The 20,494-nt window shown below is 52.9% G+C and overlaps 7 protein-coding genes across 7 annotated transcripts; 3 read left to right on the top strand and 4 right to left on the bottom strand.

The window, feature by feature from the left end:
* Window positions 1-1,425: 1,425 nt before the first annotated feature.
* GMORB2_1491 (Major Facilitator Superfamily) lies at window positions 1,426-2,754 on the top strand (the record flags this gene model as incomplete). The annotated part of the gene is made up of 3 exons (XM_035463473.1): window positions 1,426-2,054; window positions 2,129-2,367; window positions 2,435-2,754. The coding sequence occupies 3 exons, from the start codon at window positions 1,426-1,428 to the stop codon at window positions 2,752-2,754; spliced, it is 1,188 nt and encodes a 395-aa protein (XP_035324897.1).
* A 170-nt stretch (window positions 2,755-2,924) lies between these two features.
* Window positions 2,925-6,428, bottom strand: GMORB2_1490 (linoleate 10R-lipoxygenase; the record flags this gene model as incomplete). The annotated part of the gene is made up of 5 exons (XM_035463472.1): window positions 2,925-3,497; window positions 3,540-5,614; window positions 5,689-5,881; window positions 5,948-6,186; window positions 6,266-6,428. 5 exons carry the CDS (start codon window positions 6,426-6,428, stop codon window positions 2,925-2,927), a joined length of 3,243 nt encoding a protein of 1,080 aa, XP_035324896.1.
* Window positions 6,429-9,179: 2,751 nt separating this feature from the next.
* Window positions 9,180-10,765, bottom strand: GMORB2_1489 (STAM-binding protein; the record flags this gene model as incomplete). The annotated part of the gene is made up of 2 exons (XM_035463471.1): window positions 9,180-10,568; window positions 10,628-10,765. 2 exons carry the CDS (start codon window positions 10,763-10,765, stop codon window positions 9,180-9,182), a joined length of 1,527 nt encoding a protein of 508 aa, XP_035324895.1.
* Window positions 10,766-11,636: 871 nt separating this feature from the next.
* On the bottom strand, window positions 11,637-12,227 carry GMORB2_1488 (prefoldin beta subunit; the record flags this gene model as incomplete). The annotated part of the gene is made up of 4 exons (XM_035463470.1): window positions 11,637-11,769; window positions 11,827-11,951; window positions 12,009-12,079; window positions 12,155-12,227. The coding sequence occupies 4 exons, from the start codon at window positions 12,225-12,227 to the stop codon at window positions 11,637-11,639; spliced, it is 402 nt and encodes a 133-aa protein (XP_035324894.1).
* Window positions 12,228-12,798: 571 nt separating this feature from the next.
* Window positions 12,799-14,221, top strand: GMORB2_1487 (vacuolar protein-sorting-associated protein 4; the record flags this gene model as incomplete). The annotated part of the gene is made up of 3 exons (XM_035463469.1): window positions 12,799-13,418; window positions 13,482-13,932; window positions 14,000-14,221. 3 exons carry the CDS (start codon window positions 12,799-12,801, stop codon window positions 14,219-14,221), a joined length of 1,293 nt encoding a protein of 430 aa, XP_035324893.1.
* Window positions 14,222-14,799: 578 nt separating this feature from the next.
* Window positions 14,800-16,672, top strand: GMORB2_1486 (mitochondrial transcription factor 1; the record flags this gene model as incomplete). The annotated part of the gene is made up of 2 exons (XM_035463468.1): window positions 14,800-14,992; window positions 15,093-16,672. 2 exons carry the CDS (start codon window positions 14,800-14,802, stop codon window positions 16,670-16,672), a joined length of 1,773 nt encoding a protein of 590 aa, XP_035324892.1.
* A 749-nt stretch (window positions 16,673-17,421) lies between these two features.
* GMORB2_1485 (Pfam:DUF821) lies at window positions 17,422-19,728 on the bottom strand (the record flags this gene model as incomplete). The annotated part of the gene is made up of 2 exons (XM_035463467.1): window positions 17,422-18,551; window positions 18,633-19,728. The coding sequence occupies 2 exons, from the start codon at window positions 19,726-19,728 to the stop codon at window positions 17,422-17,424; spliced, it is 2,226 nt and encodes a 741-aa protein (XP_035324891.1).
* Between the last annotated feature and the right edge of the window lie 766 nt (window positions 19,729-20,494).

The following is a 20,494-nucleotide window of genomic DNA, read 5'->3' as shown; positions in this document are numbered from 1 at the left end:
GGGGCGTGCTCGTCTACCCCAGACAGAGAATAGGCATGGTTAATTTACGTCAGCTGCTCTTATTACGACTATTATCAGCAGGGAGGAACCCCCTTTCGAGACCAGGGGGGTTTGTGGGATCGACTATGGGGATCACGTATACTGAGTAGTCAGTGAAACTTGGAGTGATCTATTAATGGTAATGCTGATTTGAGGAACAGGTAAATAAGCCAAGACGCCTTGTGATCGGTGATGCGAATACCCGCCAACAGGAAGCCATCGACAGCATCTCTGAATATTACGAGTATTACATGCAATTAACGTGCGTTCGAAACTCTCACGTATATTGAGCAGCTCATCATGGTAGACCACTCACATGAGCGTTGACTGGTGCTCGTAAGAGGATTCGAAGGATATTTGGGGGCTAAACTCTACTAAGCACAGATTTACACTCAGCCCACTCCGTATTGATACGTCTCAGACAGGTGCGTCGTATCAAGTTATTCCACGCAGGCAAAAGATAAGGACAGAGATGAAGCGTCCTCCCCTTAGCTCATTAATTGGCAGACAGCCACGACGTTGGCGTTGATAAGGTGCATGTAATTGCCCAACTCGGTATAATTTCCGCCGTATCGGTACGAGTGGGGCGCCACGAGGTAGATAACGGCGTTTCGGGAGCTCTGGATGGAACGAAGTCGAGAAGCACTCGAGGGGGCGAAAAGAGAAGTCATTGTGGCAGTCGTAGATAACGATCATCCTTACGAGTACTGTTGAAATAAACGCATGGACGGCAATCAATCATCCGATTGTCAACTCGCTCATGTAAGAGGTAATATGCAGGTACATATCTGGCGGGCCACCCCATTGTTGGAAGACAAAACGTAGTTGGCAATCCAAGACTCGACTTCCATTATTTCGTTCCTAGTTATGGAGGTACAAGAGGGAAAAGGTGTGAAGGACGTGCATCCTGGCCCGGTGCAGGAGCACCATCAACAGCACATCACCGACGAAGTCATTCTCACCGAAGATGGCTTCAAGCTGTTCCCCCAGCCCGTCGTGGGCGATTCACTCGACCCGTTGAACTGGTCTTTTTCTAGAAAACACACCATCCTGGCTGTTGTCATGGCTCTGTAAGACTATCCTAGTTTACCTATTCGATCTCTCTTCCTTCTGAAAATACAAAAGAAAAAGAGAAGGAGACGGGAGAAAAAAAGAGAGAGAAAAGTTCCCACACCACTAACATGAGCAAGATACTTCATGTTCACCTACATCACGACGACGACAGTGCCATCCTTCCCGGTCATCCAGGAGAAATACGGCGCATCACTTTCACAGATTAATTGGACCGTTGCCATTCCAGCCCTGGGCCTATCCGTCGGTCCCCTTCTGTGTGCCTCCCCCGCCGACATCATCGGCCGTCGACCTATCATCATTGCGGGGACCATCATGGCTCTTGCTGCTACTATCGGAGCAGCCCTGGCGCCAGACTATTCGGGATACATGGCTGCTAGGTTCTTCCAAGGCCTGGGCGTAAGTCCTGCAGCCAATGTCGGCCTCGCCATCATCAACGACATCTTCTTCGAACACGAGCGTGGACAGAAGGTTGGGCTGTGGGTTCTGTCCATAGACCTGGGTCTTCTATTTGGCCCTCTAATCGGCGGCTTCGTCAACATCGCCGGGTACAAGTGGATACAGTGGCTCACAGCTATCATGTTTGGCGTCATTCTTATTGTCGAGGTCGTCTTCCTCCCCGAGACGCTGTACCCTCGTGACCGAATGATCACCACGGCCTCATCCAAGGGTGTGAATGTGGATGAAAAGGTCCTGGCATCGGATACAGACAACCGCGCCAATATCCCCCGGACCAAGACTCTCCCGTTTATCAACCTTGCTCCCGTTCCCGGAGTTCAGCACCCTAAACCCTATGATACCATTGTCCGCTTCGTCAAGACGTTCAAGTACGTCGTCGTCCCCATCTCCGTCATGACCTACTGCTTCGGGTGGTATTGGTGGGTCCTGTCTGTCGTCACATTACTCCCCACGGCCTATATCTCGTACACTCCTCAGATTCAGGGGTAAGTTCACTTCAGGTGCCAGAGGAGAGAACGTCGGAGCTGTTTTTGAGAGGAAGAAAGCTCACATTCCCTAGCCTCCTATACATCGGCCTCATCATCGGCACCCTCATCTCGGAAATCTTCTTCTCCGGCCGCCTGAGCGACGCTATCGTCCTGAAACTCGCAAAGAAGAACAGCAATAGCAAACAGCCCGAGATGCGTCTGTGGCTTGCTTATCCTGCTGCCATACTTACGGCTGTGGGACTGATCGTGTGGGGTATCAGTGTCAGTCGTGGGTACCACTGGATGGTTGGTCAGGTGGCTCTCGCCTTGTGTACGTTGCATCTATCTTTCCGGACTGGAATCACCGTCCTCGGATGTTTTACTGACGAGGACTTTAGTCGGCGCTGGTATTCAGATGGGCAACACGTCCATCTGCAGCTACGTTGTCGATGCCTACCCGATGCAGAGTATGGCCATGATGACATTTTACGCCGTTATGCTCAACCTTTCAGCCTTCATCGACCCCTTTTTCTGTGTTACATGGGTCGAGGATGTCGGTTTCGAGTGGACCTTTGCCGGTCACGCCATCATCACCGTGTTCTTCTGCCTACCCGTCCTGGGACTGCTGCACCGCTTTGGTCCGGCTCTGCGTATAAAGTCTGGGGATCCGACATGGGTGAATCCGGAATTCGACAAGGACACGTCCGTAGATCACTAGGTTTATTCATTGATGCTAAATGACTAGAGTGAGCACATAGAAATTGAGAGTGTATTTTTATCAAACATCGTGACTCAAACCAATACAACACGTTGTGTAAATCAAGCTAGGTATTATATCATTCTGTTTCCTGTCGCCACGGAACATTGCCACCATTACCCCATCAAGCCCTACTCATCCCACATAATTTTCATGGTGGTGGGCCAGGGCCAAAGACTTCCCCAGTCCTCCGTCATGTAGACGAAGAAACCTCCGGGACGAGGAACCTTCTTCAACATGCCCTGAAGCCCGGGAGCCCTGCGCAGGTTCTTCTTGCGGAAGACGACACGGAAAAGCTCCGTCAGAGCAACCTGACTGATCTCGCGACCAAGGCAGATGTGGGGACCATCGCCATAGTGAATGTAAGAATCGAGAGGACGCTCGGGGTTTACCCGGTCCGGCTCAGGGAAGTGCTTGGCATCCTTGGCGGCGGATACAAATGACATGAAGACGCGATCGCCAGCATTGACCTTGACCTCGCGTCCGTCGTCCTCCAATATGGTGTCATCCTTCTCAGCCTTGCGGTATAACCCAAATGTACCTGCCATGCGAATACCCTCCATAGCATAACCAAGAAGCAAGGCGTCGGACTCGGGGCTGGACTGCTTGGCCGCCACGCTGCGGATGTCCTCCAGGTACGGCTGGCCTTCTGGGGAAAGGTACCAGTCAAGAGCTTGGGCAAACTTTGAAGTATACAGGTTAGCCTGTGTGTCTCGAGCTGTCTGTGGGAACCGTTCTGCACTTACCACCTGGGCCTGATTGGGTACCATGGCTGCAGCAGTGGGGAGGATCTGGCTCCAAGCAATGTCATGGGCACTCAGTCCAGACTTTTTCAGACCTTTGGCCATGTTGACACCATATCTAGACAGTGGGTCATTTCCGCTCTTGGATGTAAAAAGACCGCTGATGCCGAACATGGTAGCCAACTTAACATTCATCTCGACGGCACCGCCAATCTTGTCAGCCGCCTCCTTGGCGGCCTGCCTCAAGGGGAAGCTCTTTGCGGGGTCAATGTCAAAGAAGATGCACGTGAAGATGACAGAAAGAGCCTGGTACAGCTCCTGCTCAGTGAATACGCCCTTGGGGTTTTCTCGAGTCTTGAGGGGGATGTTGAACATATGGGCAGCAAAATGCGTGTGCACCAGGTTTCCGACATCGCGCACAATATCGACCTGGGATTTTCCAGCAATCTTGTACCCCTTCTCGGACAGAAGATGCTCTGCGGTGGCTGAGTAGAAGGCCTTGACAGACTCTCTCCAACCATCCGTGTACAGGAGGCTATGCATATGCCTTCTCTGCTCGGAATGGAGTTTTGAATCACCAGACAGCATGAACTTGCGGCCAGAATCTCCCATGAGGAAGCCGAGGCCCTCTTGCCAGTCGACCTTGTAATTCTCCTGATTCCTGAGTACTTTCTTGGCGGCACCATAGGAGGTAATATCGGTGCGCGGAGCACTGAACTTGGGGCGGTCGAAGCTGAAGAGACCGTCGCGCTTCAAGCTTTTGAGGATTCTCTTGTTCTCCTCGGGTGTCACCATGGGATAGTGTGCATACACAGAGTCGCCCTTGAAGTGGTTGGGGAAAGCACGTATGAACAGCTTGTAGAAGACGCATCCATGGTTGATGTTAAAGTCGTACTCGACTTCCCTGAATCCCCAGTTGGTAAGGTTACCGGCATGGTAGTCGTTGGTGTAGTATCGGTCACCGCGGACCAGAGACACGGCATCAGAAAGGATAACACGAGAAATAGTGTAGGTCGGTGTGATCCCAACACCTGGAACCATGGGAGCCTTAGCCTCCTCGGCAACTATTCCGGGGTACAGCTCCACATTGTCAGGGTGCTGGTAGAGGTTGCGGAGTTGATCAGCAACGTCTGGGTCCGAGTTTATCTCCTCAAACGTGTCGTAGGCCTTCATTCCGAAGTGCTTTCTGAACTCGTTTAGACCAGCCAGGTTCCAGCGACGACCACGGATTATGCCCATCATCTCCACAGGCTTCATAACCCTCGGCACGTTGCGGGCACCAAAAGCGCCACCAGGCTGCTCGATGGCAGTAGCAAGGGCCTCCATGAGCTCGTCGTCGTCAAATCGCCCATCAAGGCCGCGTTCGAATCCGTTGAATGTGCGTTCAGCGGGGTCCTCTGGAATGGACATTTCAAACTTCTTCATCGCCATCATGAGGGTCTTGACATCCACGCTGTCGGGGTCGTAGTGGTCCTCACCAACTAGGTCGCCAAAGAACTTTTCAATCCACTTCTCGTCCATCTCCGAAATGCACGAGTGCCATCGATAGCAGAGGTTAAACTCGGCCGACACAACGTTACCCACGCCAGCCTCCGACCCTTCCTTGGTGCCGACAGCCACGCCCATTTCCTGACGAGGGTCCAAGGTCCAAGTGGTGTCAGCACGGTTGAGGTTGACAATATTCCGCACATAGTCTATGAGAGTAATGTTGATGTACAAGCCCGAGGTGACAAGTCGGGCCGTCTGGAAGATCTCCTCGTCATACTTCTTCCACACCTTTGCGGCATCTTCCTTGCTCATCTCCGGAGTTGGCTTGGGGAAGCGGCCGCCCTCATTGATATCGGCCAGGGTGGTTGCCACATGGTTGTGGAATCGGTTGAACATTATCAGAAGGATGCACACCCCCGGAGGGTTGCCAATCATGCGCTTGTCGGCAAAGGTGTCCACCTTGAGCTTGCCATCCTTGAACGTGCGGATGGAATTCTGGGCCTCCTGAGAGTTTCCGTACAGAGGAGCGAGGTCAAGGTAAGAAGAAGTGTTGTTCTTGTTCTGGTCGTGCATATCGGTCCAGAAGATGTCTTTCCAGGTATAAGTCAGCGAACCAATGTTCAAGCAGCCCCCTTCCCAGCCTACTGCTGTAGGAGAAACCTACCGTGGATAATGATGGTAGCCCAATACCACAAGATGCTGGAGACATTGTTGGAACTCTGCCGGAACCCACTGCGAGCCATGACAGCCTCGAAAACAGCTTCAGGGTCAGGCTGCGCACCAAGCTGAAGCGTCTTGGGTGCACATGATCGAGCATATTTGTGGCCACGCATACCCAGCTCAGGCATTACCGGGTTCTACATTAGACAGAGTCAGCATCAAATATCAAATACCACATGGCTTCTAGATAGTGTGAAGCTCACGTTTCCATAGCCATCCGGGTGGCGGTACTTTGACTCGGGTCCGACGTAAATCATGGGAGGGTGGTCAAGAGAGTTCCAGAGTTTGTCGATGAAGTTGTTCGTGAGAATTTCTTGGGTCTTGGAGTGATCTGGAAGACCGGAGACGAGTTGGATTGTCCTTTCCATGAGCATGGTCTTGTCGTCCTGCTGGGTCCTCCCAGACAGCTTCTCCGAGATGATGTCGACGAGGGTTCTGATGTCTAAAATAGCACGTTCGTGTCAGCAACTCTTGTCTGTCAGAGGGCTGTGGAGCACTATAGATATTATAGCGATGCTAACCATCCATGGTAATTCTTCCAAGGTCATCCCGCAGCCCAGGGCGGTTGGCAACAACAGCATAGCGCCCATCGCCCATTTCGGTGGGGAGAGGACGCTTAGATGCAGTCCGGAGAGCCTTGAACTTTTGCAAAGCAGAAGAAGGCTTCTGCTTGGTTCTGGTCATGGTTGCGAGAGGAGCAGGACGGGTTCCGTTTGACTTGGTGGCATCATTCCCACCGTTGCTGTAGACCTCGTGACCGCTGACTCTGGAGCCATTACCCTCGAGGCCTTTCTTATCACTCAATCCTTTCTGCATAGTGAAGAGAAACGGCGCGGGGTATTGTCCTGATAATCAGCGTGGAGGAAAGGATGAAATAGGGGCCAGGGGAAGAGGCAAGTCGAAATATCAACTGGGGTGAGGCGACCTTTTTCAAATACAGACACCAACACGCTGGGCTGAGAATCTGTTCATTATGTCGCACCAGTGAGCTTAAAGTAATTACCCTTGCCTCCCTCTATCTTGAGTGGCAGAGCCATGTCTCGCGTGCACATGAACGATCCTTGTTAGCCTCACACCATAGTGATGTACCGGTAGTGCAGTATTTGTAGGGCTATGATGGCCATGGGAAGGGTTCGAACTCGATCCATGGTCTCCAAAGACATCTCACCATGTACTGTGCCGTGTCTTGCCCCCATATAGACCCCGTTAAGGGCGACCAGACTAGTCATATCTCAAAGGGAGGAGAGTGCGACGTGGCGTTGTAGTCACTGGCGAGGAACCGATGAGATGATATCAGACGTGAGTCTTGGGAGTGACGTTTTTGTTTATGGCTGTTATACTGTTTCCCTCTTCTCGCCAGCTGCGTATTCTCGCGTACGCATGTGTTGGGACCCAAGGGGGACGCACCCACCTAAGCAACGATAGCTACACATTTTATATACGACTTATGGGGGAATATGTGACCGGTCGAGTGTAGGTTGCAAACCAAGATACATCGCAGGATACTCCCAATGCAAAGCACAGATGAGAGTGGGACAGAAAATCTGATCCAATATCAGTCCAGAAGACAGACCAAGGGTAGCCAAGAACGACGTTCCCCCTATGAGTGACAAGGTGCATACCCGTCTCTCCCGACCCCTCAGTCGTATGTATGCGGAAAATCACCGCCTTGCCCATCCCAGAATAAACGGTAGAGGCATCTATGGCGGAAAGGTGCCGGGACTGGTTGGCAGGGCAGTCACTTACTCCTAGTGTCACAGGGAAAGGTTTGAATCAGAGGGAAAGAGTTCTCCTCTGTTTTCTGTTTTTGATGAGCTTATTATTATACGTAGGGAACGGGGATTCAATCCCAGCTACGCAGTATTATTATTAATATCTGCCGCCAGTAATACTCCGTACCGAGATACCCATCGACGCCACAGAGGGTAAGACGGGCCGGGAACTCCACGGGGCTTCGTTGCCCTGGAACTGGAGGTCCGTGTCTTCCATCCATGATTCATCCATAGAGCGCCCCATCCTGACGGGTACATGGCCGGGATCACTGATATGCGTATGTTACAGGACACTACGGTCCGTCTACGGGTGTTGGTCTGTCCGGCAGCTAGGGGGCCGGGCCGTGGCCTAGCGGGGGGCTCTTTCATCCTTATAGCCCATGGACGCTCACGTCAATCTCCCTTCAGTCCCACTACACTGTCCCTTGCAAGACATTCATGGTGGAGAGTTTCTGCTTTTGGTATGCCTGTTAATCTTTGGGACTGGCTGTTATCAATACCTTGTACAAATATCCCATAGAACCGATTTGTAGTCGGAGACTAAATCGCCATCCACGGCCAGCACACTCACAGTAAGTACTACATGTGCATCTATCAATATCTAAAATGGAGCCATCTGTTGAGACCAAAGATGCCCACGACACTCACATGCTCAGCTCCGTCCAGCGCATGTGCCCTCTTGAAGAAGAGCAAATTTGATGCGACAGGCAATGTAATACGGTGGGATTATACGACGTGTACACGAGATCAACCAGCCTCATCAACAGCACGAAAGCGAATACCTCTCTACCTGTATGAGGATTGCTGCGGTGTCTCTCTTTCAATAACATGTTTGGTGACAGCTTTACATTGACGCCAATCGTTGCCCGTCTAGGAAGCTTTTCTTGTTTTTTCTACATCATGATTCATACCCCTCGGAGACGAACGAGGGATAGACAAGAGGGAGGCAAGCGGGTTGAAACATTCATGGCCCATTCCATCCTACTCCCTAGGCATCACCATGTCTTGCCCAGTTGCCAGTGTCCCAGACGCTGCCCTGGGGTCCTTGCAATACATTCCCTTGATCCCCAGTGCCCTTGAGATAGGTCACGCCATGTCAACGCTCAGCCCTGCAACTCTTGCTTGTCCTTCCACATGGGGATAGGCTCGATGCCATCCATTTTGCGTGCTACAGACGGTTTGGCCATTGGAATACACAACAATTTCAATGTGCTGTTGTCCAACGGTACTGGTACTCCGTATACGTCGTGCGATTCAGCCTCGTGATTGGTTTCGGGCTTCGAGCAGTCTCTGTGGTGTAAGTCCTGTCAATTCCCATGGACACACTTATACTGCCTGTAATAATATGCAATTGATCCCAAACTCCAATATTATGCAGTCTACGTCATCCCCAATGGGCATACACAATGTGCATGCGCGTAGTTTCATTGCTTTTCTTCACTCATATAGACCTGGTTTCTATTATCGTACCTCTGAACTGACCATCTATGATCATACAGGGTCTATTTTGTCCGCAAATCATGAACGTAAAAGGGCATCTTACCAGTCTCGTATACATGGCCATCTGGCCTCTCTGCATGCCGATATAGATTGTCAATCGAGTGCTGATGGAACGTGTCCGTGTGGTTACAATGAAGGACATGTTCCAATCCCGGTGGGTTGGTTAGACGAAATATGCCGTAACTGTACGTGGCGCATTAGCTTCTGTCTTACTGTCCTCTGGGGGGAACATTTCAAAAAAGACACACCTTGGTGAAAACTTTGGAGAGCACACGACGGCCACACTCTCGGGCATCATAATCTGATACCCCGCCTGAGTATGCAAGTCGCGCGAGCTCATGAAGCACGTTTGTGTCGGATGCGTATGAATCCACCCAATAACGAGAAGGTCTTCACGATCGCAATAGTCAAACATGGCTGACTCATTCTCCGTCTCGCACGTATCCGGTGTGCAAGTTTGGTCAGGGATCAGGAGGCACCGCACAAACAAGGCATTGTTGATGGGTGTGCCACAGAGTATGCCGCACATTTCTATACCAGCTCGGGTGTTTGGGGCAGCGATATCCAGGAAGGACTCCCGGATACCCCGTGGGAGAAATATAGATCGTATAGGATCCCCGTTCTCGAGATATGCACCCGGCTTAAACGTGAGGCGCTCCTTCTTGTGTGCAGCCGGTGTGAAATCGCTGGAGGTCTTGGGCGGTAGCATAGGAGCTTGGTAGTGCGGTTCTTGCTGTGCAGACGACGGGACCAGAGACTCGTAGCTCTCTAGCTGGACCTTCTGTGGGATCCGAGGCGGTCCTTGCTGGCCTTCTCGGTAAAGGCTGTATGTTGGTTCCTTGGGTGGTCTGTCCGGCTGGGGAGGCGCCGGCCCAGCCGAGTCTTGTGATTGTGATGTCGTCCCCTCGCAGGCCACCGGTTGAGATCTGGAAACTAGTGGATAGTTGTAGCTCTGGGAAACAAAATTGGATGAGTAGCCCTTTGGTCCAGAGGCACCCGAGTCCCCTTGGTTCCAGCTACCGGGTGAATCGAGATTCCTCCGAGCCATCTCCATTTGGCTCCGCAGATCAGCATCTGGACCAGCGTTTATATGGTCCCCATTCCCCACAACCAGGCTTCCATTCGACTGTGTTGCCTCATGCCTTGATGCGTGCCGGACAATGTCTCTCCTCCTGAGCTCCTTTTGGGCAAGATCAACAGCTAAGTCTTGGTGCTCTGAGGCGTCAAGTATCTTGGCGTTGCCGCTTAGTGTTGGATCTCGCGCAGCAAAGTCGGCGTAACTAAGAGAAGCGTCACTCTTCCGGGGCTCTTGTAACTTATCTGTAGGCTTCATGCGCTCCCACTCCTTGACGGACTGTTCGATTAACGGCTTCAGCTGAGCTATGTCATCAAGGACTCGGTTGACCCGCTTGGAGAGAGAGCGACACGCCTGGCGAGTCTCGGGGTCTCGGTATTGAGGATGTTTCGGTAGGCACTTCAGAACAAGAACGGAGTGGCGGTAGAGCATCACGTAAGCTCTACCATAGTCGCCGTCGGAGAGTGCAAAGTTGGCCTTGTGTTTCCATGTGAGTTTTGTGCGTCACAGAATCCTTTCCTGGGGGATTTCTTTACCTCTTGATATAGAGTTTCTGCGGTCCTCATCCAGTGTTTGAGCGATATATTTGTGTTGAAAGCGAAGTTCTCGCCTTGGGCAGCCAGTTCGGCCACCGTTGGCGGCTTCGACGGTCGCATCGATGGGCGTGCGTCCATGGCAATGTGTCTACTCGACTTGAATGGTCCTCAACCGTGTCGCAGAAGCACGGTTTCGGGAAAAAATGACAGACGTGAAGGCGGAGTATCGAGAGCGGGGGTCGATTGCATCTACTTCTTTTCGTCGGTGCCGTCTGTCGTGGACATACTGTTGTCAAGAGTTTGTCTGTCGTATTGCCTGCGGGTCGAGAAAAAAATCAAGGAGGGAAGTATAAGAAGACGCAGTCGATGAAACGCCGAAAGAACACCCAAGCTAGCTAAGATAAATTAAATCCAGCCAGAGTCTGCCCAACGCTAACAATGCCAACGCGCGTGGCTAAGGAAGAGTCGATTGCCCTAGATGCTGGTGGTCCAGAGGCTGGACGGTGCCTCGGACCTGCTTGCCTAGTACACGATCCGTAAGGAGGTGACGGCCCCTCGCTCCACAGCGGGGCTCTTTCCTTCTGGCGAGCAAAACCAGTGACGTGACCAGCCTTAATCTTATTATAAGCATATTTGGCAAGTCATGCATTTAACAGTTTTATATTCATTTATTGAAAACTCTGCAGCTATTGAGTGTCACTGTTTTTTATTGGTATCGAAAGCTAGTATTAAGTAGTATATGCATTTTGTTTAGAAAGCAGTTGACGAGAGATATTAGATATCAGTGCTTAAAGCCCTCTGCATAAACTATACGAGAATACCGGGAGTAGGAAATATGGTTGGAAGATGTGCATTCATGACTCCCAACGAATAGACTATCAGGCATCAGCGAGCAGGATGCAATGAGCAGCAATCACATCCACGGCTTGTGGAGGCCTGTCTTTTCTATATATCAATATCTATCCTATTTTCTGTCTGTTCTTCTTCGATCCTTTTTCTTGAAGAACGCCTACTGGGGACCGTCAACACCCGCGCCCGCACCCGCACCCGCAGCCTGTGCTGCAGCTTGGATCTGGATGATCTCTGCCTTTTTCTTCTCCATGCTCTGCTGCGAACTCCTGATGACGCCTTCTAGCCGCGTTCTGTGAAAATACGTTAGGCCTTCGGCCCGTGAGCAAAAAGGGGGGGGTTTAGCTCACATCTCTCCATTGATAAAGTCGAGGCGACCCTTAACAGTGCTGTTGGCTTCCATCTTGTCCTGTTTCAACAGGACCGGTCCCGTGAGCTTGTAAATAGTCTCGTCGTCACCAAGGTTCTCGAACTCCTATGGCATAGCTATCAATATGCTGTGAAACAAGGGTTTGAAGGGGGAACGACATACCTTTTGCACACCGATATTCTCCTGCCTTTGGCCTTCTAGCCTCTGTCGCGAGGCAACAGTCTCTTGAAGATCTATTCGGTTTTGTTGTCTCAGTTAGCCGGTACGTCAAGGTCGAGGTGTTTGGTCAAATCATCGGGGATTCTCACCTTGTTGGAGCTTCTGGAAGTCGTCCGACAGAGCCTCAAGGCGAGCCTGGGGATTCGTCACTGCGGCTGCCATTTTGATTTTTTTGAGACCCTTCAACTGCTATTCCGTATCGAGCAGTCTGGATATCGTGTCTCCGTTGCAGAGGTCTCCAGGTCCTTAGCTGTGGTGGTTAATGCTTTCGTTCTTGCAATGATGATTTGTTGCCCCGCCATGCCTGTTTCTGCTCTGCCCTTCCCCTCGTCGCCTCATTAAGTGCATATCTTTCTCAACATCCACAATCTCCCCTCCGCAGTTACGCGGTCTTCCTTTTCCAAGTCCTTGACGACGACCGACATCTACTCCAAAACACGGCCTAAACGCTCTCCGAAACCACCCCTCCACCATCTTTTGGCCCGTTCTCTCCAGCTCCGGAGTTCTAGGCAAGCTTCTTGTCGAGCTCCCACGGTGCGCTGCTGGGCTAGTCGTCCCCGCCTCTTGACACTATCTGTCCCTAGTCTGGCCCCAGCAACAACAACCCAGGTGCATTTCGATCTACGGCAATCTTTAATCCGATCTCCTTCCAATTCGAGTTGCACCATACTCTCCTTACGGCACCCTTCCTTATTCGCCTACACGGCCTAGGCTCAAGACGACATCGCCCACCATGTCGACCAATTTTCGCGACCGTGCTATCGCCGAGGTGCAAAAGGCCATCGCGGCCGACCACAATAAGGAGTACCAAAAGGCCTTTGACCTGTACATGTCCTCGATGGAGCTGTGGGTCAAGGCGCTGAAATGGGAGAAGAACAAGGCCCTCAAGGCCACCATGCAGGAAAAGATGGCCACGTACTTGGACCGTGCCGAGAAGCTCAAGCAGTTCCTGCAAAGCGAAGCCGAGACGGCCAATAATGGCAAACCGATGATGGGTGCCGCCAACGGGACGAGCGGTGGTAAGGCCAAGAGCGCTCCCGAGGATGACGAAAACAAAAAGCTACGCAACGCTCTGTCGGGAGCTATATTGCAGGAGAGGCCCAACGTGCGGTGGGAGGACATTGCCGGCCTCGAGAGCGCAAAGGAGACCCTCAAGGAGGCCGTCGTCTTACCTATCAAGTTCCCTAGCCTGTTCCAAGGAAAGCGACAGGCCTGGAAGGGCATCCTCCTCTATGGCCCGCCTGGGACGGGTAAAAGCTATCTGGCAAAAGCCGTTGCCACTGAGGCCAACAGTACATTTTTTTCCATCAGCAGTTCCGACTTAGTGAGCAAGTGGATGGGTGAGAGTGAAAGGTATGTTTCCTTTCTTGTCCACTATACTCATTACCAAAGCATAGGCGATTTAACATGAAACAGACTCGTCAAGGCCCTTTTCTCCATGGCTCGTGAAAACAAACCGTCGGTCATCTTCATCGATGAAATCGATGCCCTCTGCGGACCGCGAGGAGAGGGTGAGTCGGAGGCTTCCCGGAGAATCAAGACGGAGATACTGGTGCAGATGGATGGTGTCGGAAACGACAGCAAGGGTGTCCTGGTTCTGGGAGCCACCAACATTCCCTGGCAACTGGATGCCGCCATCCGCCGACGATTCCAAAGGCGCGTGCACATTGGTCTACCAGACCCTAACGGCCGCGCAAGGATGTTCAAGCTGGCCATTGGTGACACGGACACGGGGCTTCAAGCCAGCGACTACAGCGTCTTGGCCAACAAGTCGGACGGTTTCTCGGGTAGCGATATCAGCAACGTTGTCCAGACAGCCCTTATGCGACCAGTCCGCAAAATTCTGCAAGCTACACATTTCAAGCCGGTATGTCTCACCTCCCCTCAGGTTTGATCGCCCAGAGTCAGCTCTAACAAGGAATGCCATAACATAGGTCATGAAAGACGGCAAGCGCATGCTCATGCCATGCTCACCTGGAGACCCCGCAGGCATCGAGATGACTTACGACGACGTCAAGTCGGATGAGCTGTTAGCCCCAGACGTGATGCTCAAAGATTTCGAGGTTGCTCTGGAAGACTCGCATCCAACTGTGTCCAAGGACGATATTGGCAAGCAAATCGAATGGACCAATGAGTTTGGTAGCGAAGGAGCTTAAAGTGTGTGACGATGATGAAAGATGGGATGTGATGATCTAAGACATGTACGGCGCGACAGAAAAGAGTTTTGGAGGGACAGCACATGGCATTGCGGCGCATTCAGGAGTCCTGTTCTGTTACAAACATTTCCAACCTTTTTTTATTTCCTTGGGCTCTTCCACTCTATGATGCACCATATTACTATCGGTCTCCTCTGCATAGCCATACAGAGGAGACGATACTACACTTTTAGAAACGGAAAACCCGAACTTCAATATTCAGGAGGTGTATCGCCTTGGTGAATGCCCCTTCTGGCATAAACTCGATAAAACGGTACATAGGGCCTTTCATAATGCCAAAAAATGGCAAAACTTGTGATGTTTACGTGTAGCATGGATGATGATGTCGAAGGCGGTATGAAACGGCAGAATCTCGAAATCTTTAGAAGCATTATAGGGTGAAAAAGAAGCGAGCAGATGCTGCAACTGGACCAAACACCCAAAGCCCACCACGACAAACGTTGATGCTGGGTCCTACGAGGCATGCGCCAGTGCGCAAACCGCCCTCCTGGCCACTTCGTCGACTAGGATGGAGCGGCATGGGGGTGCGGACCAAGAAGACGAGCGCAGCGGCCGACTCGCTGACACGGCAAGAGTGGCCCATGGCGGAGAAGCTTCACAAAGCCAAGCTATGGTCGCCCAACAAGCGCACAACTCGAGCGCTGGGGAAAGCACCATCCCTGGGACCAGTCGAGTCGCGGAGGGTGAATGTCGTCAGTGATGAGCTCTGTGGTAAGGACCTCTCCCCTGGCTGCTACTTGGCACCATCACCACACACGAGACTGACGAGAAGCTACAGATGATATTATACAGAGGCTAAGGCCATCGTTAGAACGACATCGAGGATGCGACCTATTCGACATCAACCCTGGGGCTAGCCTTTGGAGCCGCGCCCTGCACGATGCGGTACAGCCCCGACGACACATTATGATGGACCCAAGCGCACGGGACTACGAGGCTCTACGCAAGGAGGTCATGGGCGATCGACCCAACATTGAGGTTATCGGCGAATCGGGAATCATATGGCCGGAGCTGAACAAGGTGCTCTCATCGCACCTGGACCCTCACCACGAGCGGGTGGGCAATGCAGACAAGGACAAGGAGCCGTCGCAGCCGCAGCGTAACGACATGCTTCTGGTGACGGCCAACCTGGCTATGTTCCCCAAGAAGAGTCTGTGGAACTTTGATAACGTGGCGACCATGGTCCTGTACCAGCTCATGTCGAGCATCCCCACGTCGACATTGTTCCAGCGCTACGGCAGCGTGCGCATGCTCATCTGGATCAACGACGACATCAAGCGGCGGGTTCTCCCGCGGTCCATTGTGGGCCGTAAGCGGTCCGCGTTTGAGGCGGAGCTGGCGTGCGAGTGGATACATGAGGTGGCAGGGAGTGATGTGCCCGACGCGTCGACAGAGCGGCTTTCCCTACGTGATGAATGGCTCCACGTCGAGTCTGCGGCACGCGTGCTACAGCGCATGGAGAAGCAAGGAATCACCACCCCAGCGGGCCGGGAGACGCGCATGCTCCAGACTGTAATGGCCGACGCTGACCTCCGCTCTCAGCCCCTGTCGGGTCACCGGCCACCTAAACTCCTGCGGCCATTCCGTACCGAGTTGGCCAACATGGAGTCCGGCGACGACGACACGGCGCGCAACGCCCGTGACGTCAAGCGCCTCAAGGCCCTGCAGTACCGTGACCGCCACACATCTAAAGAGGCAGAAAACTACCTGGAGCTTATTCAGCTTCACGGCCGACTACTGCACATGGATGCCTCGACGGCTGAGTTTCAGCTCGCGTCTGCCGAGTTCGACGGCCGCCTCGAAGGGATGCGCAAGAACCAGCGCAACGAGTTTCTCCTCTTCCGGGACAACCACCACATCTTCCGCCACCACGGCCCTCGGCCAGCCCTCCTATGGGACCGCCGTGATTACGAGCCGTTGGCCATCGACACGACGGACCTGTACCCCAATGCGCCGACTTGTCTCCTCGACATCCAGCCCAAGTCCATGGACCCTGTCCTGCGCCAGTACGGTCCCTCGTCGTCTCGCTCAGGGGACTACGCCAGCCTCATCCTCCGCTCCTTGTTCAACAGCACCACCCATCCCATCCACACGCGCGCCATGGACTCTGTCTGGCCGGGATTCTCTGATATGGCGCGCGAGCACTGTCCCAGCCTGTGGGCTCCCAATTTCGGCGGCTCCCCGATGAATGGTTACGGCTCTCTGCCCGTGAGGTGTATCAGCGAGACGCACTGGGTCGAACTGATGAGGGCTTGGATGCGCTGGCCTTTTCGTCCCAGCTATCATCATATGCTCGGTCGCTCTCTCGAGCACGACGAGGACGACGATGGTAGTGGCGGTGCCGGTGGCGGCGATGTCCGTGGTTCGGCCTCTGGCAGTGCTAGTAGCTAGAGCTTTTTGCTTTGTATATTTGTATATTTGTATTAGAAACTTGTATATTGGTATCAGGGCTTGTATCATTAGATTCATAGACATACACATCACACTAATCCTACTATCCCACTTCGATTATACCTGCCGGGGGCCTTTCTCGCTATGCTTGACCAATGTAGTTATAATGATCTTTTTAAAACGTACCGCGCATTGCTACGTTGTATATACACGGGACTTCTATCAGCAGGTCTGTAGACGTGACCCGTTGTTTATGCGATCACATCGTGATTATGCCCCAGACGGTCCCGCCGGGGGCCCTACTCGCTGTGTTTAGCTAGTATGATAGTAGAGCATTGTTCTGAATTGTATCGTGGCCTGGCCATATCGTATGTAATGGTATAGTACATATACATCTCCTCCGTCATAAAGAGAAAAACAAATAAGGAAAAACACCACCTAGAAGCACGCAAACAAATAATACATCCGTCCTTTTGTATCAATCATCAACCTGCTTCCCCTGTATAAAAAAAAAAAAAACAATAAAACGCCGACTACTAACCCTTTAGCCCTATCCGAGTATCAAACCCGCCAAGAGAAGAGAATAAGTGATAAGAACAAAAAAAGAAGATAAAGGGGTCTGAATAAACACCGCTCCTCGGAGTATGCTGGGTTAAAACATGAAATCGGGAAATGAAGGGCGAACAAGAAGCAAGAAGTCCAACAGAGGGTGAGTGGAAGATAAAAGAAAGCATAGGAAAGAATCACCACTACAATGACCAATCCTTTTCCAAAGACGGATCACGTAGAATATCCTCGACCCAGCCGAGGATTTCCCTATCGTCATCGAGCAGACGAGCATACTCGAGGAGCAGACGCAGCGTGTAAATCTGCATGTCTTCCTTCCTGAGCACCTTTTCTGCCCAGTCTTTTCCATCCTGGGCAATCTGCTTTGCCACAGAGTCATGGCCACCTTTGCCGTTGAAGCCCAGGAAGTAGTCCATAAGGCCGTAGTAGTCCCCATACCGGTTGTCCATGGGGACAAAGTGCTTCCAGGCGAGTAAACGGCTATCGTGCCACTCACGGAATAGGGTGGACTTGATGGGCAGCGAGGTAGAGCGGAGGAATCCCAGGTATCGTCCCGAGAAGCTGTTGCCATCCAGGTCAGGGAGGTATTTGCTGTTGAACTGGTCGACCATGCGTAGACCAGGAACGATGTCGAAGTGCGGGCTGGTGTACGAGCACACGCCATCCTCTTCGGGCGGCTCGCAGTTGAGATCGATGAATCCTACATTGGCCCACTCATCGACCCATTCGGCCAGCTGGTCGGCTTCCTGTGCGGTAATGTTATACTGGAAGGCATCGTCCTTGTCACCAGGAAGCGAGAAGTTCTCGGGTTCGTGGTCACCCATCTCGGCGCGCAGGATCTCGGTGGCGTTGTTCATCGAGACGAAGCGGTGGCGCTGAAAGCCGCGCCAGTTGGATTCGCGGTTCCTGCCACCCGTCGCCACGCCACGCCAGACGACGTGGTCGGCCTTGTTGCCCCAGGAAACCCCGTGGTCGTCGCCGCCGGTGAAGCGCTCCTCCTCGTTCCAGTACATTGGCGCAGGAAGCAGGATCTCGTTGTTGACGTGCAGCTTGGAACCTCCAAACAAGGGAAACAGCGTCGTGGTCGTCGACGTTGACAGTGGCTCGATTAGGATGCCCTGCAGTCCCTGGAGGTCGGGCTGGTGGCACAGCTCGGTGGACATGGTATAGTTGGACACAAAGCCCTCGTACATGTGGGGCTTAGCGTTGGCCATGGAGATATTGGGCGGGTCGGCAAAGGATTCTTGAAGGGGGGTGGTTCGCGCGAGGCTGTCGGGGGGGCATCCGCGACGGACATGAGCCCAGTAAGGGTCTGGGAGGAGTTAGTATATATGGACGACAAGACGGGTAGTTGGACAGTTGTATGTGGAAACATGCAGAGAGGTGTGCTTACTCGTCTCCTCAAAGACCTTCTTCCTGGTGGCGGTACTGAAGTCGCCGTAAGCGGGGTCAGGCAGCGTCTGGAACTCTGAGCGGACCTTGGTTGCCTTGGGCAACTTAACCGTCTTCTTGGCCTTGATCATGTACTTTTCCATATCCTCCCAGGGTGTGACTATGCGCGGCTCGTCCATGGGGTTGAGGGCGATGTCCATGTCGGGGAGCAGGTGCTGGATCGAGTCAATGAGATCAAGCCAGATGACAGTCCAAAACCAGTCGCTCGAGGTGACAGCCTTGCCCTCGCGGATGTGGATGGTCATCTCAAAGTCCCACGACTCCTTGCGCAGGGTGGCCGGAGGCAAACCCCAGAAGGGTTCGAGATCGTGGTAGATCTGGTCGAAGAAATCCTCGACGATGACGGAGTGCCGGCTCTGGGCGTAGTGGAACCACTTGTCGAAGCCAGGGGGGGGGTGGCGACCGCGGCGCTTGCGGTAGGCCTGGGCGGCATCGTTGATGTTATCAGTCTCCTTGGACATCAGCTCAGCAAAGACGTGCTGGGCATCGTAGACTAGTCGGTCGATGGGGTGGGCATCTTCAGGGCCGGGGGGAGGGGTCTTTTTGGAGTCGAAGCCGGAAGAGGCCTCCTCCTCCTCCTCCTTCTCTTCCATCTCGTCTGAGAAATGGGGTCTCTGTAGAGAAGAGGGCCGCAGAGCGGAGAGGTCTTGCGGCTTCTCGATTGCCGGCGGTTCGACGTTGGGCGGGACGACATAAGGCGAGTCTGACTGTCCCTTGCTAGTATCAAGTTCGGGGTCGTGAGCAGCGGGGGGAGGAGGGGGAGGAGGTAGCTGTTCGTCTTCAGAGGAGTCGATGTCGTCGCCGAGAAAGATGTCGGACTGAGGGCCCGGCTTCGAAGAGTCGAGGATCGGAGCTGGATCAGCGTCGGGGGGTTGCGATTGGGGGGGAGGAGGCACAGGCTGTAAGGGGTCGAGAGCGACACGCGACGGGTCGGAGAAGGAGCGATGCAAGTAGATGAGAGTGAGGAAGGCGAAGGCGAGGAGGAGGTAGCGAGCGGGCCGGCGCGGCGGGAAGGCCGGGGTAAATATCTTGGTCATGTCGACTGTTGGTGGGGTGCGCACAAGGGCGCGTGAGTGATACGAGGGAATGCCTAGAGAGAGGTGTCGAAAAGAATTGGGGGGGGGGGCGACGTGTCTAGATGCCAGAGAAGCCTAGACTTGGTCGAATCCCCAGACCGAGTCTAGATGATTGTTGATTGTCGGAGAAAAAAAAAGAAGTAACCGGACAGAGATTTCGTGAATATGCGCCGGCCTTGGTGCAGGGGCGGCGGATTGGCTGAGGGGAGAGAATAGAGAGAGAGAGCGTGTGTTGTGAGACGATGAGCGAGGCTTGGCCTTCGGCTCTCAAGCCAGGGGTTCGATCTGAGTGCGTCGACAGCTAAGACGTAATGATTGCGCGCACCGGGGCAAAGAGTGGAGGACCACGTGAGAAATAATAGTATATGTCGTAAAGGAAAGAGAGAGGGCAAACACAAAAGAAGCCGCAAACGCTATTACAAGGCCAGCTAGCCGAAGTAAGTGAAGATAAGGCCAGTGCACACAAGCCGTTTCTTCTTTGCCAAGGAATGAATGAAGGAAGTCTGAAGTATGAAGGACTCTTGAAGGAGTTATTAATATGGGTAATAGCAGGAGATGAAGAGATTACAAGTACGCCTATGATACATGTACATGTAGCACTGGTGCAACGCCCCACCTACCTTCTCAATCCGTGCTTGTACTATAGGAGCCTAGGAGGTTGCATCTCAACGCACACTTCACCTCAACGCACACGTTTTGCAATAACAATAACCCCCCCCCCCCCCCC

This window comes from Geosmithia morbida (assembly GCF_012550715.1).
Source record: "Geosmithia morbida isolate 1262 chromosome Unknown scaffold_1, whole genome shotgun sequence".
NCBI classification, from domain to species: domain Eukaryota; kingdom Fungi; phylum Ascomycota; class Sordariomycetes; order Hypocreales; family Bionectriaceae; genus Geosmithia; species Geosmithia morbida.
Note: the sequence above shows the minus strand (reverse complement) of the source record. Positions and strands in the feature narration are given on the sequence as shown.